General features: G+C 42.4%; 1 protein-coding gene across 2 annotated transcripts in view; it reads left to right on the forward strand.

The window, feature by feature from the left end:
- UBQLN1 (ubiquilin 1) overlaps positions 1–15,676 on the forward strand; it is a 40,806-nt gene that overhangs the window by 14,877 nt on the left and 10,253 nt on the right. For both annotated transcript variants that reach the window (XM_019517407.1, XM_019517406.1), the window contains exons 2-4: positions 5,662–5,813; positions 12,462–12,577; positions 14,549–14,811. In XM_019517407.1, coding sequence (XP_019372952.1) covers positions 5,662–5,813; positions 12,462–12,577; positions 14,549–14,811 — 531 coding nt within the window. The remainder of the gene's footprint in view (positions 1–5,661; positions 5,814–12,461; positions 12,578–14,548; positions 14,812–15,676) is intronic.

Raw genomic sequence — 15,676 nt, forward strand, 5'->3', positions numbered from 1 at the left:
GATGTGGACAACATGGAGAGGGTCCAGAGGAGGGCCACTCACATGATCAGGGGGCAGCAGGGCAGGCCCTACGAGGAGAGGCTATGGGACCTGAACCTGTTCAGCCTCCACAAGAGAAGGCTGAGGGGGGATCTAGTGGCCTGTTACAAACTAGTCAGAGGGGACCAGCAGGCAGTGGGGAAGTCCCTGTTCTCCCGTGCACTACCAGGAGTGACTAGGAATAACGGTCGTAAGCTGGCAGAGGGTAGATTTAGGCTATATATCAGGAGGCACTACTTCACAATCAGGGTGGCTAGGATCTGGAATCAACTTCCAAGACAAGTGGTGCTGGCTCCTACCCTGGGGGTCTTTAAGAGGAGGCTAGATGAACATCTGTCCGGGGTCATTTGACCCCAGTACTCTTTCCTGCCATGTCAGGGGATCAGACTCGATGACCTGCTCAGGTCCCTTCTGACCCTACTGACTATGAAACTATGACACTTGCGGTCACACTTCAGAGAGGTAATACCCACTGTAAGTTAATATCCTGAGGTTCGTTTGAAAATCATTGCCAGAACTTAGCTGCTTGTGTTAGACCAGGACTGACTGAAGATGGAGACAGGTGTTTCTGGATATTGTTGTTCTCCTGGCTTATTCCTTTTTGAAAGTGTTCTTTGTCTTTACTCTGGCACATGAATGGGCTGTAATGCTATCGCAGCTGCTGCTTTTCAGTGCTGCTTGTGAGTCAGCAGAAAGCAGTTGGTTCACTCTGTGGGGGTGGAGTGTGTCAACAGGCAGCCTGGGTCCTAACTTTTTTTTAAATTTCTCTAGGTAAGATCATTTAAAGTGTTCTCTGTTTCAGCTCCATTAGTCAGCTGGTCAAACATTAATAAGTTAATGGTTAAAGTATGGGTCTACTATGAAAAGTGATAATGTAAAAAGGCTCATCTGCACCATGCATAGTCAGTCCTTTCCTTTTGTCAGTGATAAAATAAAATGTTTTATTAGAGCAGTGGTCAGTGCTGTTTTCTGGTGATGGGCCAGAATGACCCAGCTTAGGTTGAAGATAGGGCTGGCACTAGAACCTGGCTGCCACAACTGCTTTTTTCTGCTATTGTTCCTCTCTGCTCCCCAGTTGCAGTGTGGTATGAGTAAAGAACCTAGCTGCAGTGCAGTATACAGAGTCCCCCTCCCCCCCGCCAAAGCCCTGCTCCATGGGCCAGATCCAGTGGCTCTGCAGGCCATAGGTTGCTGACCCCTGTTTTAGAGCAAACACATGTAAGAGCTAGATTCCATTTGCTTTTATGCATTGATAAAATAACAGATTTCTCTCGCTTCATGCCGTACATGCATTCCTGGAAAATGGCACATAACTCAAATTTGTATACAGGGAACCCACTGGTTAAGTTTGCTGATGATACCAAGCTGTGGGGAAATGCGGGCACACCAGAGGATAGGGCAAGGATCCAGGACGACCTAGATAAACTGGTTCTATGGGCTGATCAGAATCAGATGAGGTTCAACAGGGAAAAGTGTTGGGCCCTGCATCTGGGTAGGAAGAGCCTTCACCATAACTATAGGATAGGCAGCAGCTCACTGGCTGGCAGGGCATCTGAACAGGATCTCAGGGTCACAACTGATTAGAAGATGAACATGAGCCAGTAGTGCAAGGAAGTCACCAGCAAGGCAAATAGAACTTGGGATGCATCAGACAGTGTTGCCAGCAGATCCAGAGAGGTGCTCCTCCCTCTCTACTTGGTGTTGGTGAGGCCATGGGCGGAGTACTGTGTCCAGTTCTGGGGACCACACTTCAAGAAGGATGTGGATAAGCTCAAGAGGGTGCAGAGAAGGGCCACCTGCATTATCAGGGGCCTGGAGGATAGGCCATGTGAGGAGAGACTCCAAGAACTAGGCTTGTTCACGCTGAGTAACAGGAGGTTGAGAGGTGACTTGATAGCCACCTACAAGTATGTTGGGAGAGCACCAAATTTAGAAAATTAATATTTATCTGCCCCTGGCTGCCTGTCATGCGGCCCTCAATGGCTTGTCAAAACTCAGTAAGCGGTCCTCTGCCCAAAATAATTGCCCACCCCTGCCTTAGTGCATGGATAATGTTAGAATGTTTTGCATTCAAAAGTTTTTCTAACTTTATCCAAACTACACAGTTAGTCCAATTAAAGATATCGCCCAAAGAAGTCTTTGCCTCCTAATAGTCTTATGAAAATAATAAAACTGGCTAAAGCATAACTTATATTTAATAAAAAGGAAAGAGTCACCCCAACATGTTGAATTGGATAGAAACCCATACCCAACACACTTCTGCTAGCAAGCTTTTTGTGAGTTTCTTCATTGTCTGATTCTCCAAGTAATGAGGTATGCAAAATGCCTTAATTTATTGAGAAATTTACTTAGCTCTATAATGGAAAAGTTTTACATTGTCACAACTCTACTTCATCTCTAGTGACACCCTAAATATAAGCATATCTTTCATTTATATGGAGGTTTATTTCATTCCGGCACTGATAGTGGATGGTGTTTACAGTTGTTGTCTGTGGGAGAGAAATAGAGCTGGGTGTTGTCCAAATACTTTTTGAATTAAAACTCAAGGTGTCTTGCAGCTTGCCTAACTTTATGGTACATTCATTACTGTCAGCCAGTTAAATCCATCAATAGTTTGCTGTGTCAAGAGGATGGTGTTGTAGGAGCCTTGTAGAACTTCAGAGGTAGGAACGCCAAAGAGTGGATGTGCCTTTGTCTATCACAGTCTTAAGGAAGAACTGAAACTGGCTCAATTTTCTTGCCAGTTACTCCTGCTAAATATCTTGAAGCAGTCCCCTGACTTAAGAGTTTCAGATACTGTTGAGAAGTTTAGAAGGATGAACGTGGGTAATTTCCTTTAGTGCAGCGGACACAGTAGATCTTGGAGCCTCTTGGAGTCGATCCGAGGCTGGGCTGGAGGCCTGAGTGCCTGCGTGCATACACGCGCATGCCCTAGCCCAGCAGGTCAGTCCCATGGGGGAGGGAAGGGGCAGGGGCTAGATCAAAACCCTGCTCACTGCAGGGGCCAAGTTGAGTGGGGTCTCAGCTGGGTGGGACTTACCTGCTGGGAGGCGCATCCCCAAATTATTTTTTCTCAATCTGCCTGCCCCCCGCCCTTCCCTCCCTACAGATTTGCCTTCTGGGTGGGGAGCCTGGTGGCTGTATATGGTAGATCTTGGGTTGCTTTTAAATGTCAAAGGTTATCTACTTAACAAGGTTGGAGACCACTGCTCTAGTGTATGACTAAAAGGTCACCATTCACACAGGCAGCCTCCACCTCTGGCAGATCAAATCCTAGGCTAGAATGTGATTGGAAAGATTTATTATTTTGGCAGAAATTGATATTGGGGACTTTATTACTTTGCTCAGGAATAGAAGATTAGAAGTTTGCAGTTGTTTACAAAGTCATATATATTGAAAATTATTTTCTGGCGTACCCAGTATACAAATATATGGGTATGTTCCTTTTTTTTTCCAGAAGTCTGTGATAGACTGGTAATTCATTAGATGGAGGAACTGATATTCTTTGATTGCCTTTAGTAACCAGAAGTAGTAGTGCAAATGTATTTTGTTTGGTGTTTCTCTTCCTTCCTATTTAAACAATGGGATGTGGTATCTGATTTGTACTTATCCATTAATTCTGGAATCCGGTATTGATGACCTTTTGAAGTGAGCTGATGGCTTCTTTCTGCAGTTGGTGCTAGCTATTTAGTGTTGACACAGTTCTGAGTAGCTTTATTACCTGGGTTTGAAAGAGACCCATGGTTTAGGTATGTCACCACAGGGCAGGGGTGGAGAATTATTTCGGATTGCGAGGGCCACACGCGTAAAATCTTCCAGAAGATTAAAATTTTAACAAATTGTATATATATAAAAAAAATCAAATTAAAAAATCAAACACTTACTATAACATTATTTTTAAAATCAAATTAAAAAATGTTTGTCCTGATTTATGTCTTTTTGAGTAGTGTATTTAGAGGGGATTGTATAATAGCTCAAATAAATATTATGAGGGGGGAATTGTGGCGGCTAGGTTTCAGGAGCCAGTCAGGGGAGGGGGGAAGGGAACGCATCCAGTAGTGGTCACCCAGCAGATACAGTGCAGGCACTCTTTCTCCTCCCCTTCCCTCCCACCTGGCCTGTGGCTGCTGCTGCAGTGCTCTGCATGGGGTCAAGCCCTGCCCATTCCCGCCTGGGGCAAACTGCACCATGCTTCCGCCTGCATCTGCCCCGCACCCACCAACAGCATTTCCCCAGCCAGCGTGCCCAGCTTCCCAGTGAGGCTGCTCCTGCTCTGCAGCCTTCTTGTTGCTCTCCCCATGCCTCAAGCGGCTCCTCTCCTGCTCTTGTCCTGCTACTCTAGACAGCAGGTAGCATGGGGCACTGCATGCCCAGCTGGGGGTGGAAGGGAGAGGAGGCGAGAGGAGCTGCAGTCCAACAGCTCCTGCCCCATCATGCAGGACTCCAGCTCCTGCTCCTGGCTGCCTTCCACCTATTCTGCCCACCCAGTGCAATGAGCAGCCATCTGTTGGGCAGCTAAGTGGGTGGAAGGCAGCCCTGCTGGAAAGCTGGGTGCACTAGCCAGGGCAGCGCCGTCGGTAGGTACAGGCAGGAGCAAGGGTCGGGTTGCCATGGGTGTGGGAGCAGTCGGGGTTTGGCCCCATGGGGACTGCTGTGGAGGCAGCCCCAGGACAGATACAATCTGTTAGCAGGCTGGATCTAGCCTTAAGGCTGTATTTTACCCACCCCTGCTTTGGGGCTTGGTGACGTAGCTTGTTAGTGACTGATAGCATTTCTTGTCACTAATGTAGCCTTCTACTTTTGCAGCCACATGAGAACCACAGGTATAGCTGTTTGTATGTAATGGGGAGTGGGGGAAGGAAATGGTATTTTTGCAGCCAAGTATGTTTATGGCACTGGGTACTGCTATGTACCCATTGTCTTTTTGTGCTCACTTTCTTGTCTGCCAGTGTAAGCAGGTGCATTCTTAATAGCAAATCTGACTTGCTCGAGGCTTAAGTCTACAGGTGGTTGTTAGATTACAGTTTCAGTGACAAGTATTAAAAGTTTCACTAAAAGATGAAGCTTCACTAGTTATTTCTGATTTATGATATTAAACAGGAATGTATAAATGGTCATCTCTGTGGTGTGTATATGTGATCTGAAAATGGCATCAAAGTCAACCAAGTAATCTTAATTTTTAAGTTTTCTTTTTTTTTTTCTAGTTTTGACTCCTTCTGTTAAGAGGTTAATTAGGAAAGTTTAAACTATTGTACCTAAGTGTAAAAACCTGAGAGAACCAGAATTTCTCTTCATTCTTTGACATGAATATTTTCACTGTATATGCAGTTTGTGCAAGGCCAGTATGAAAATGTAATTGCTCTAACACAGTACTTTAAGTGTACTGCTTTTTGATCAATGGTTGAATTGTTTAGGAGTACAAATTGGGATTCCCTGATTTCATAATTGCCTTCAAAAACAAAGCTGAGGCAACATTTTATATTGCATAAAGCAACATATATCCAGTAAATGTGAGCAGAAGAATAGCTGTACCTCTCCTAAAATGTGTTTTTAAGTAGAATAGCTTGGTGTATATATATAAATCAATGTATTACGTTAACTCTTTCTTTTTGTTTCATCTAGTTTAAGGAAGAAATCTCTAAGCGTTTCAAGTCCCACACTGACCAACTTGTGTTGATATTTGCTGGGAAAATATTAAAAGACCAAGATACTCTGACCCAGCATGGGATTCATGATGGACTTACTGTTCACCTTGTCATCAAAACACAAAACAGGTAACCTTACTGATGAACTGTCTTCTATTTCACTGTAAAAAGCAAGATATATGTTCTGGTAATATGATTTAACAGTCCTTGTTCTGGAGAACTAGATGTGGCGATAGAATAGTTTTCTCACTCTTGGGTCCTGGTTGTCAGCCATACACAGGCAGAAATTCCCTAGACCTTTTAAAATTCTTGTCCCTAAATACAGCAGTAGAGACTAGCTTTCTCTCATGGAACTCAGATGCCACCTTCTGAACTTTAACCATGTCAGCTTTAAAAAAAGAAAAAAGATCAGCTCCTTGACCTTCCTGCCATGGTTGGTCCCACATTTCTCATTTGTTGCCCATAGCTTTCTTAGGTATTTATTCTCATTCCTTGTAAGAGTGAACAAAGTTTATTCAGCAACTCGGGCCAACCCCAATCAGCAGTATCTGCTTTTGTCTTTGAGCAATCCGTCGAATGCAGAGCAGAAATTACAATATGGCTTCTTTCGTGGGCTTAATATGCAGTTGAGGCTAGCTCCGTGGCAATTGGTGAGGCTGCATGTAAAAACAGTGTTCTAAGAGGCCTTCTTCCCTCCAGCTATTTCTGATGTCTCTGCATATTGCATGAAGTCTGTTCAAAGACTTCCACTGCTAGGTCAGTGATATCAGCCTGGAATGAGGCTGGAGTGCTTAACAGAGGCCAACTTTTTTTTGGCAGGTGTGCCACAAGGTAAGCCTCACTGCCTTTCCCAGTGCCATTCCAGTCCCCTTCCCTTGCCTGATCTTTTGCTTTTCTCTTGCCTCCCTGCCCTATCTTCTGTGTCTGTTGCTCTGTTCTTTTTTCCCTGACCTATCTGTTCCCATTATCTCTGCTCCCTTTTGGATCCTCTGCCTGCCATGGGAAGTGGTCCACTTGGGACATACATGCCTTAGGTTGTCTACTCCTGGGGTAAACCACAAAAACAAAAGCCTAAGTTGGCCAAGATAGTCAAGCACAAACCCAACTTTGGCCATTGTGGCCTTCTGTTATAACCAGTAGTTTACCTCCTCTGTCTTTTTACTATGCCAACTTTTTCATGTGGAAAAATAAAAAAGACAATCAAAATGATCAGGAGTATGGCATAGTTACCATTTCAGGGGAGACTTAAAAAAAAAAAGTTGGAGTCTTCTAATTTGGAAAGGAGAGGGCAGGGTAGATTTGATTTAAATCACAATTTAAATCACTGGTCAAGAAGCCTTGGTTTAATTATTGTTTTGTTGTTTGGTGTAACCTTAATACATGTTATTCACAACTTGAAGATAGATGTAGGTTTCATTTTTAAAAGGTGCATGCTATACATTTTAAAGCACTAATTGATTTTGATTATTTTTTCAGCTTAATTTTGCAGCTACATCAGAAAACTGAATTATGATTTAGTTATTTTATTTACCAAAGCTAACTGAAGCAGCTACTTGTCAAGTCATTGGGAAGTGAACTATCTATCCTCCAGTTCACTAGATTAATCGTGGATATTTGGGGAATATTTTGCCACGCTGTATTAGGAGGAGAACAACAACAACCATCACCAAAAACAACAGACATTTGAATTGTTTTATGGAACTAAAACAACAAGATTATGTATTTTGGATATTTTTCTTCAACAAACATGTATAATTATTTTAACAAAACAAGCATGCATTTTTTAATTTTTAACTATTTTAGTTACAAATGTGAAATGTGGTTTTTAACAAAAAAAAATGGATTTTTTTCAGCCAAGTCAGCATGAGAAACTTAAAGTACTGGGTTATACAGCAGACTCAGTCTTCACCTTCCTCTTCCTGTTTATTTGTAGACTGGAAAAGTAAGACAAGCTCAGTTCACAGAGATGCTTAATGGGATCTTTTAGACTGAGCACTAAGTCCCAATTGGGTAGAATGGTTTTCTTTTGATCTTTACAACTCTATAGAGCAGCCTCTGGGAACCCCATAAGATTGGGCCCCTACTATAGTCCTTGGCCTGTTGTGACCTATTTTATAAAACTTTTCTAAAAGGGTTACATTAATATATTGTCTCAAATAGTATATAATTAGAAGTTATAATCCCTATTTTGTGATATCTTTTTGAGCTTTAACACATCTTAAATTAAAACTATCTTTATATAGGTTTATTTTTTTTAAAAGCATCTTAACAATAAATACGATTAAATAAAAAAATCTGATTTAAATTAAATTATGTTTATTTTAAAAAATCATTGATTTTTATCTACTCTGGGGGTGGGAGGAAGAAATAATAGAATCATGGGGCGCCCCCAGATGAGTGCGGTCATGTGGTATGTGGTACTGTAAACACATTTGCAGCGTCACGTACTACAGAGTCCGGTGTTCTCCATGCTGCAAGGGTGTGCTGCCCAAGTGTGCTCTACTCCGTCTTTTTTTTTCTGGATATCCAGGTGTCAAAAAAAAATTGAGGAAGAAAACCAGATCAGCACATATTCAGGCAGCATGCACTGCTGAAAAGCAGAGCCGGGCCGCCCAGAGCCACATGGCTGTTGCCAGCCAGGCTCCGCCCAACAGATCCCCATGGCTGTATCCCCAGGAGGCCTCCCCTACCGCCCCTGGGGTAACTTTCCATGCATCAAAGCACACATGGCATGGGCATTCTCCAGGACAAGTAGCTGCGGTGCAAGGTGTACTGCTGCTACTTGTCCCCAGGAAACCAAACATCCACGCATGTCTGGGTGCACCCATGAAGCATGTGGGCAGAGTGAATAGAGAACTGTTACTCACCAAGTCCCTGAGTACTAGGGGGCACCCTCTGAAATTATCAAGAGACAGGTTAAAAACAACAAAGAAAGTATTTTTTTCACACAGCATGTGATTAACTTGTGGAACTCAGTGCCACAGGAGGTTGTAGAGGTAGGTGACATGGCTACATTCAGAAAGGAACTAGACAAATTCATGGATGATCTATTAATAGTTATTAAACTGAACAGTCAGAAATATATCGGGTGGGATATCTAAACCAGTGATGGTGAACGCCAAGGAGGGTATTGACCAGGAGATGGATTGCTCTCTAGAAATACCCTGTTTATATGCTCTTCCTCTACAACCTCTACTACTGCCACTGTTGGATTCCATTAGTCTGACCCAGTACGGCACTTAACTTCTTCTGTCGTGGTCAGATATAGAAAAGGTGCTTATTTAAGAATAGGTTAATATGTTTTTGTTTTGCCATCTTTCACACTTTTTTTTTTTTATAGCACTTGATTTTGTGTTCACCCAGTTTGGTTGCTGTGGCCAAACATAAATCTCCCAAACTTTAAAACTTGCTCTTTATAGTAGCTTTAATGCCTTTTAAATAATCAGCATACCAGAAGCAAATTTTTCCTGGGGAAAAGACATATTGCAGAAATGTGTACCACTTGTAAGTTGCCTTCTAAAAAGACTCCAAGACCACGTAAATTTCAATTTAAAAAGATGTCATTAGAAAGATAAATAGGTCCTTCTTCATCCGTATTTCCCTGGCCCCAAATGTCTGAGCCTTCTATATTAGGAAGTACTTCTGATGCCATAGGAGTACAAAGCTCAACCTCTTGAAAAAACTTCAGGCCAGCTATTCTTAGATGGTGTTCTAAGGTTGACTCCAAGAAATACAGTACTTAGGAAAAGATATTAATTTCTGGCATCTTCCGCCACGGCTAGCAGCTTCACAGGCATAATAGCACCAGTGGTCCTTTTGGGTTTTATGGGGAATTCCCCATGCAAATATGACTTCATCAGTATCCCAGTTCAGGGCTGAGGCTGCTTTTAAGTATTGCAGACAGGTGACCTTGCAGCCCCTTCACAATGATCCTTGTCCTCTTCTGATTAGGTAGCAATCATCGGCTTTCACTCTAGACTGTTACAGTACCTTTCAGGCTCTGACGAGAGGAATTGCCAGTAGGTTCAAGATCCCAGTTTAGACAGTTCAAGATAGATCTGTCATCTTGATTGCTTCTACCCTTGTATCCTGAATGTTTTGCTTACATCTATGAATGTGATGGTCTCTGAGATCCTGGCACCACATTATGGCAAATCAGTCTTTCAGCTTCTAGTGTTTACCAGTTTCTGTACCAGGGGTTTGAATAATTTAATATCCTTTTTATGTCCAGATTCCTGGAAGTGGCAGCTAACTGAAAGCTCATGTGTAGAGGTCCGTTCTTAAAGATTAAGACTTGAAACAAATGGGACTGATTCAGAAGGAAAAAGCTGCTCTTGTGTATTTCACCTGCCAATGAGAATTCTCAAACATAAAATCTGGTTGACAAAATATATGACGATGGTTATCTGAGATTCTATTAAAATGCACAGAAAAGATTATCTATGACAGTAGAAGGGAGTTCAAATCTACCATCTGATCTTGGAAGGTCAATTCGTGATTTGAAAATCTGTCCATGTGACTAAGTGTTGAAGAATAAAGCTTTGAGACCAATAGTAATGGTATTTGCATTGCAGAGCTCTTACAGGCTTCTAAAGAGAATCTCCCCTTTCTGCGGTTATGATGCTTAAGAAGATGGCGTTCATTCAGAGGCCTGCATATCATGTTAAGCTTTTAGGAGTGAATACCCCAGCTCCCAAACAGAAGTATTATAAACCAGTACCACGGCAGCGACCGTATTGTTTCAATATAGGTAGAACGAACCAAGAGATACCAAATTTCTTTGGAGTAAAATCTTTGGTTTCAGTCTTCTCCAAGTCTACTTACCCATCTGTAGCTACCTATTATCAGGAAAAAGTATTAATACTTGGCCTGTTAATAAGAAGAGTTTTTATAAAGTGCCTTATGGCAATGATGGTTTACCTCAAATCTTAAAAGTCCAGTATTTCCGGTACTTAGTTAACTAGTTTATTTGTGGGCGTTTACACCAAGAAGTATCAGATTTCATTAGCAGGTTCGGTATCTTTGCTTGTTTAAAACTTAGAACTGGATCAAAGGTGCCATTCTGAGTAAGATTTTTCAGGCAGCGAGTGTCATCTCAAATCATGCTATGAAATGTGGATTTGTAGATGAAATTATTTAGTAGTGATAATTTAGTAAGATAATCCCAGTTGGAGGCAGTTATCCCCTCTGTGGCCCACTGGGAGACCAGAGGCAACATGTTACGAAGAATGAACTTCGAAGAGCACATGCATTCAGTTTGGAGTAGGTAGGCTATCATGGATGTGGAATTGTTCACGCTGCAAATTTGGTTATTCCAGGAATAACTGCACTTGGGAGTTCTAGGTCCTGCCTAACTCGCTTGTATTCTAGAATTAACTTGTTTAGGTTTGTGTGCTCTGTTTCCAAGGGCTGTTAGTTCTGCACAGATGATAGGGCTCAGTACATGCTGCTATGCTTATAGCTTGAAAACTGTTTTGTATTTTTTGTAGACCAGGGATGTCAAACTCATCTGGCCCCATGGGCAGGATGAGTGGTATAGGACCAGTCCATGGGCTGGATCAGGCCCATGGCACACCCCCGCCCCATCCCACATGCTGAATCTAGGCCATGTGCTGCCTAAACTGGCCAAACTGGGCTCTGCATGCAGCACAGGTCCCAGAATGGGCAGTACAGACAACACAGATGGCCTGGAGTAAGTAAATGCTGTGCAGGACATGCATTCTGGGTCAGCTGGAACAGGCACTGTGTGCTGCGTGCATCACAGGCCCTGCACGTGGAGCCAGTCCAGAACGTGCCATGTGGGTCGCATGTGATACCCAGCAGTATCACTAGGGGTTGGATGAGGGGACTTTGTAGACTGAATCTTTGACACACTTGCTGTAGACCATTCACAGCTGAACCATAATACGCTTTGACTGAACTAAGTTTATCACAGTGTCCCAGCTAGAAGGAGTTGGGTAGGAAAGGCTTTTACTCACCACTCTCGGAGAACTAACTTAGTTTGTTCCTGCAGGGGAAAGAAAATAGGGAAGGAGCTGAGTTGTTAAGTTCTGTGAGAAGAGCTGGAGTTTTGTCAGGGAAAATGGCCAACAGAGTAGTGCCTCAGTGACTGGCTAAAATCCTGCTCGTGGTGATAGTGGGAGGCAGATCCTTTTGGTGGGATTTGGGAATACAGTAAGAAAGTCAATTCAGGGCTTGTCTACATGGGAAATTACTGTGGAATAAACCATGATGTAAATTTCTGGTGTGCTAATTAATCAACTATGTGGACACTTAGAAGTAAGTAGCAGGAAGCTTTCTCTGCTCTCGGTGTCTTGGAGATTCTAGATTAATTCTGTGCGAGTTCATTATTCATTTTGACAAGGGCACCTTCATGCCATGGCACATGTCACAAGTGGCATGGGCAGTTTATGTGTGGCACATGGCAGATCAGAGAAGGGATAGGCAGCACAGTGTAGCAGATCAGGCAGGGGAAAGGGATTGGGATGGCACTTGGAGAGTCGGGGCCTAATTTGTGGCATGCCTGGCAGAAATGGTGGTCTGCCACTGATCTAAAGAAATATTAGGGTAAATTACTTGGGATCCAAAAGTAAATAATAATATCAAACAAAGGAGAAGTCTTTTGCCCTTAATTTGATGTAATATATCTTGAGAATCTTGTTAATATACATTTTGGTAGTTTCCCAAAATGACACTAAATTATCTGGAGATCAACAGAGCAGTTAAAAAAAAAGTTTTTGCAATGAACTAAAGTTTATAGTTTTAACTTTGTTTCAGATCGCAAGATCACCCAGCTCAGCAGACAAACACCACTGGGAGTACTGCTACCACATCTGCATCGAGTAGTAGTACCTCAACACCAGCCTCAACAAACAGCAACCCTTATGGTCTGGGTAAGATTTTTTATTGGCTAACTTGCTCAGGTGTCATTGTTCGGTGTCTATTTAATGTAGCGGTCAGCAATCTTTTTGGGCTGTGGGCCAAGATGACACAGCTGTGGTCAAAGGTAGATAGACATTAGGACATACCTGCTGCTACATCTGTTATTGATGGCAGAGAGAGGTGGCAGCAGCAGGGGAAAAGCTCCTGAAGCCAGCACTGCTTCTGTAGCAGTGCAGGAAGTGTGGTCACTGCTGAATCCCCCCTGCTGCTGAATGCTACCAAAGGCCTATGGCCATGGGCTGGATCAAATGGCCCTGGATCTGGCCTGTAGGCTGTAGATGTCCAATTTCCATTTGAATGGATAGAGTCCACATCTTAATATTTAAAAAAAAAACAACAAGTTTCTCTCTTGCTTTCCACTGTATCCCATGGGTTACAATGCATTTTTATATTGAGCTTGATACATCCTTGAAGTCTTTGTGTGGAAACTTTGCATAGAATTCTGCTTTTGCTTCTTCTGGGAGTAGTGTCAGGAGTAGCAAGCTGCAACTACCGTTTTATCCCAGCAGTATTAGTAATCTGATAATTGTAAAGCTTCCTTTGATCTGTTTGTACTCCAGAGAGAGTATCTTAAGTAGCTAAAGGAGAAGAGGGTATTATCCACAGATTCTAAGCAACAGTAATAAAACTGCTGCTCAACCACCAGTCATGCTTTTCTGACCAAAGCATCACTGGGCCATATCTGTCTTAGCTTCTTTTCTAGATGGCACACATGTAAGGATGTACCTAAACATGGTGCGAGATAGTTTTTGGCAGCCCACTTGTGGGGCACAGAGCTGATTTTGGGGGCACTTCTTGGCAGCCCTGCCCCTGGGCATTGATTGGCAGAGGCCCTGGGGGAGAGAGGAAGGACGAGGGGCTGGCTGCCATCTTGCTTGTAGGCTGCCCTCCATGCCACCTCTCCCTTTGGCACTGATTGGTGGAGAGGCCCCAAGGTGGAGGAGGGACAAGGAGGTGGCTGCCTTCTTGCTTGCTGGCTGCCCTTTGTGCCATCCTGCCTCATAGCGCTGTGTGGTGGATGGAGGGACCCTGGCCAGGAGAGATGGGGCAAGGGGGCAGCTGCCCTTCATGCCACCCCACTAGCCAGCGCCTTCACCTTTGCCTTTCAGCAGCAAGGACCACCAGCTGCCACTAGGGAGCCAGCATTTTATTTCTATTACATTTTTTTTTGCGGATGTCATGGGCAATTCCAGATTTTACATTTTCTGTGAACCACGTATTAAGTAGGTCCCTACACACATCCAAAAACTAAATGCGGTATAGTTTTGTAGATGCACGCAGTTGATTTCATACCGTTGATGCAAGCCTCCTACCTCTGTGTGAAAAATGAACTTGTATAAATAAAACAACGAACTTGTAATCCATTTCCTCTTTTTAGATGTAGACAGTGGCTCAAATTCTCCAAAGGAACTGGTGGCTTTGGGTGTTTAGAAATGGGGGTCAAGTTGGAACTTGATCAGTTTAGTCTAGGTGAAGACAAAATTCTACGGCCTTTATACATGCATTAGGAAACAGAACAGTTCTGTTTTATCACAATGAAGTCCATGTACTGCACTCAATATTATCTTTGATTTACCAGACATACTATAGATATACATTGCATGGTTTAAAAAGGAGATTTTAAGGCTGTAAGCATCAAACATCCTATAGCAACATGTGTACAGAAAAAAATTGTTAGAACAGCAATGGCTTGTACTACTGTGAATAGTGATTATCAGCTGAGTATCTTGGTTATTAAAATACTAGGCATTGGGGACAGAGCTCTAGTGCTTGGGGCAAGGATGGAATTCTCATTGTTTTGCATTATGTGCATATTTGGACAATATACTGAAGTACTTTGTATTTAGGAAAGGTATAGATAAAACTGTCCTAAATATGTATCAAGAGCAGAGAATTTAGGTTTTGTTTTCTTCTCTCTCCAGGTGGCCTTGGAGGACTTGCAGGTCTGAGTAGCCTGGGACTTAATACATCTAACTTTTCAGAATTACAAAGTCAGATGCAGCGGCAGCTCATGTCCAACCCAGAAATGATGGTTCAGATAATGGAAAATCCCTTTGTTCAGAGCATGCTTTCTAATCCAGATCTGATGAGGCAGTTAATTATGGCCAATCCTCAAATGCAGCAATTGATACAGAGAAATCCAGAGATCAGTCACATGCTGAATAATCCAGATATCATGAGACAGGTATGTTTGAAAGTGCCTTGAAGACGGATACAATTTTATTATGTGGTTATGGTACAGTACAAAAAGTTAGAAGCATTGCTGAGAAATTTAGGACTGTAAGAGGATCCTTGGAAGGCAAATGCTGGTGATCTTTTTAATTTATCTCTTAAGTAATTGACCTGTAGCTCAATGTCAAAACAATCTATTAAAATTCCCTGCAGTGTTTTATGACTACATAACTTGAATGGTCTGCATTTAAATTAAGATATTTATGTGCACTGCACGTATACTCTTGCTTTCATCGCAAAGGGGAGGGGGAATTATTGTAACACTATGAAAAAAAATAAGTAGGGGAAATAGAATGGAAATGCCATTTACTTTTATCTAACTGGAAATTTTGAAGTCCAGCTGACAGCTTCTAGTTGGCTTGTATAAGTCTACATGGTGATAGGTTTTAACATACAAGACTAAGGAATAACCCTGTATTTATTACTTGTAGGTTCTTTTTGATATTTCTAAGTTGAAACAACATGTATATTTGCAAACAGTTTGTTTGAATGGAAAATTAACTTCAACATACCTTATTGCTGTCTCCTCTTTTCCAATAAAATATATCCTTAAACCAACATTTTTTTTTTTTACAAGTTTTGACAGAAGACTTACAAAAATCCAAAAAAAAGTTAGTGGATTAACTTTCTAAAGCTACCAACAAGAAACTTCTTGATTCTCATGTCATAATTTTAAACTGAACTGCCACAGGATAGATAAATTAGTAACAGTGTTTGTTTACATCCTGTCCATAATAGGTCTCAGGAAATCCCCTTCGCCCTCAAATGTTCACCCCCAGAAATGTGGCAGAGCTGTTCTGGAGGTGTACATAGCAGCC

Source organism: Gavialis gangeticus, unplaced genomic scaffold (genome assembly GCF_001723915.1).
Source record: "Gavialis gangeticus isolate Ggan-Ray unplaced genomic scaffold, GavGan_comp1, whole genome shotgun sequence".
In the NCBI taxonomy this organism is placed as follows: domain Eukaryota; kingdom Metazoa; phylum Chordata; order Crocodylia; family Gavialidae; genus Gavialis; species Gavialis gangeticus.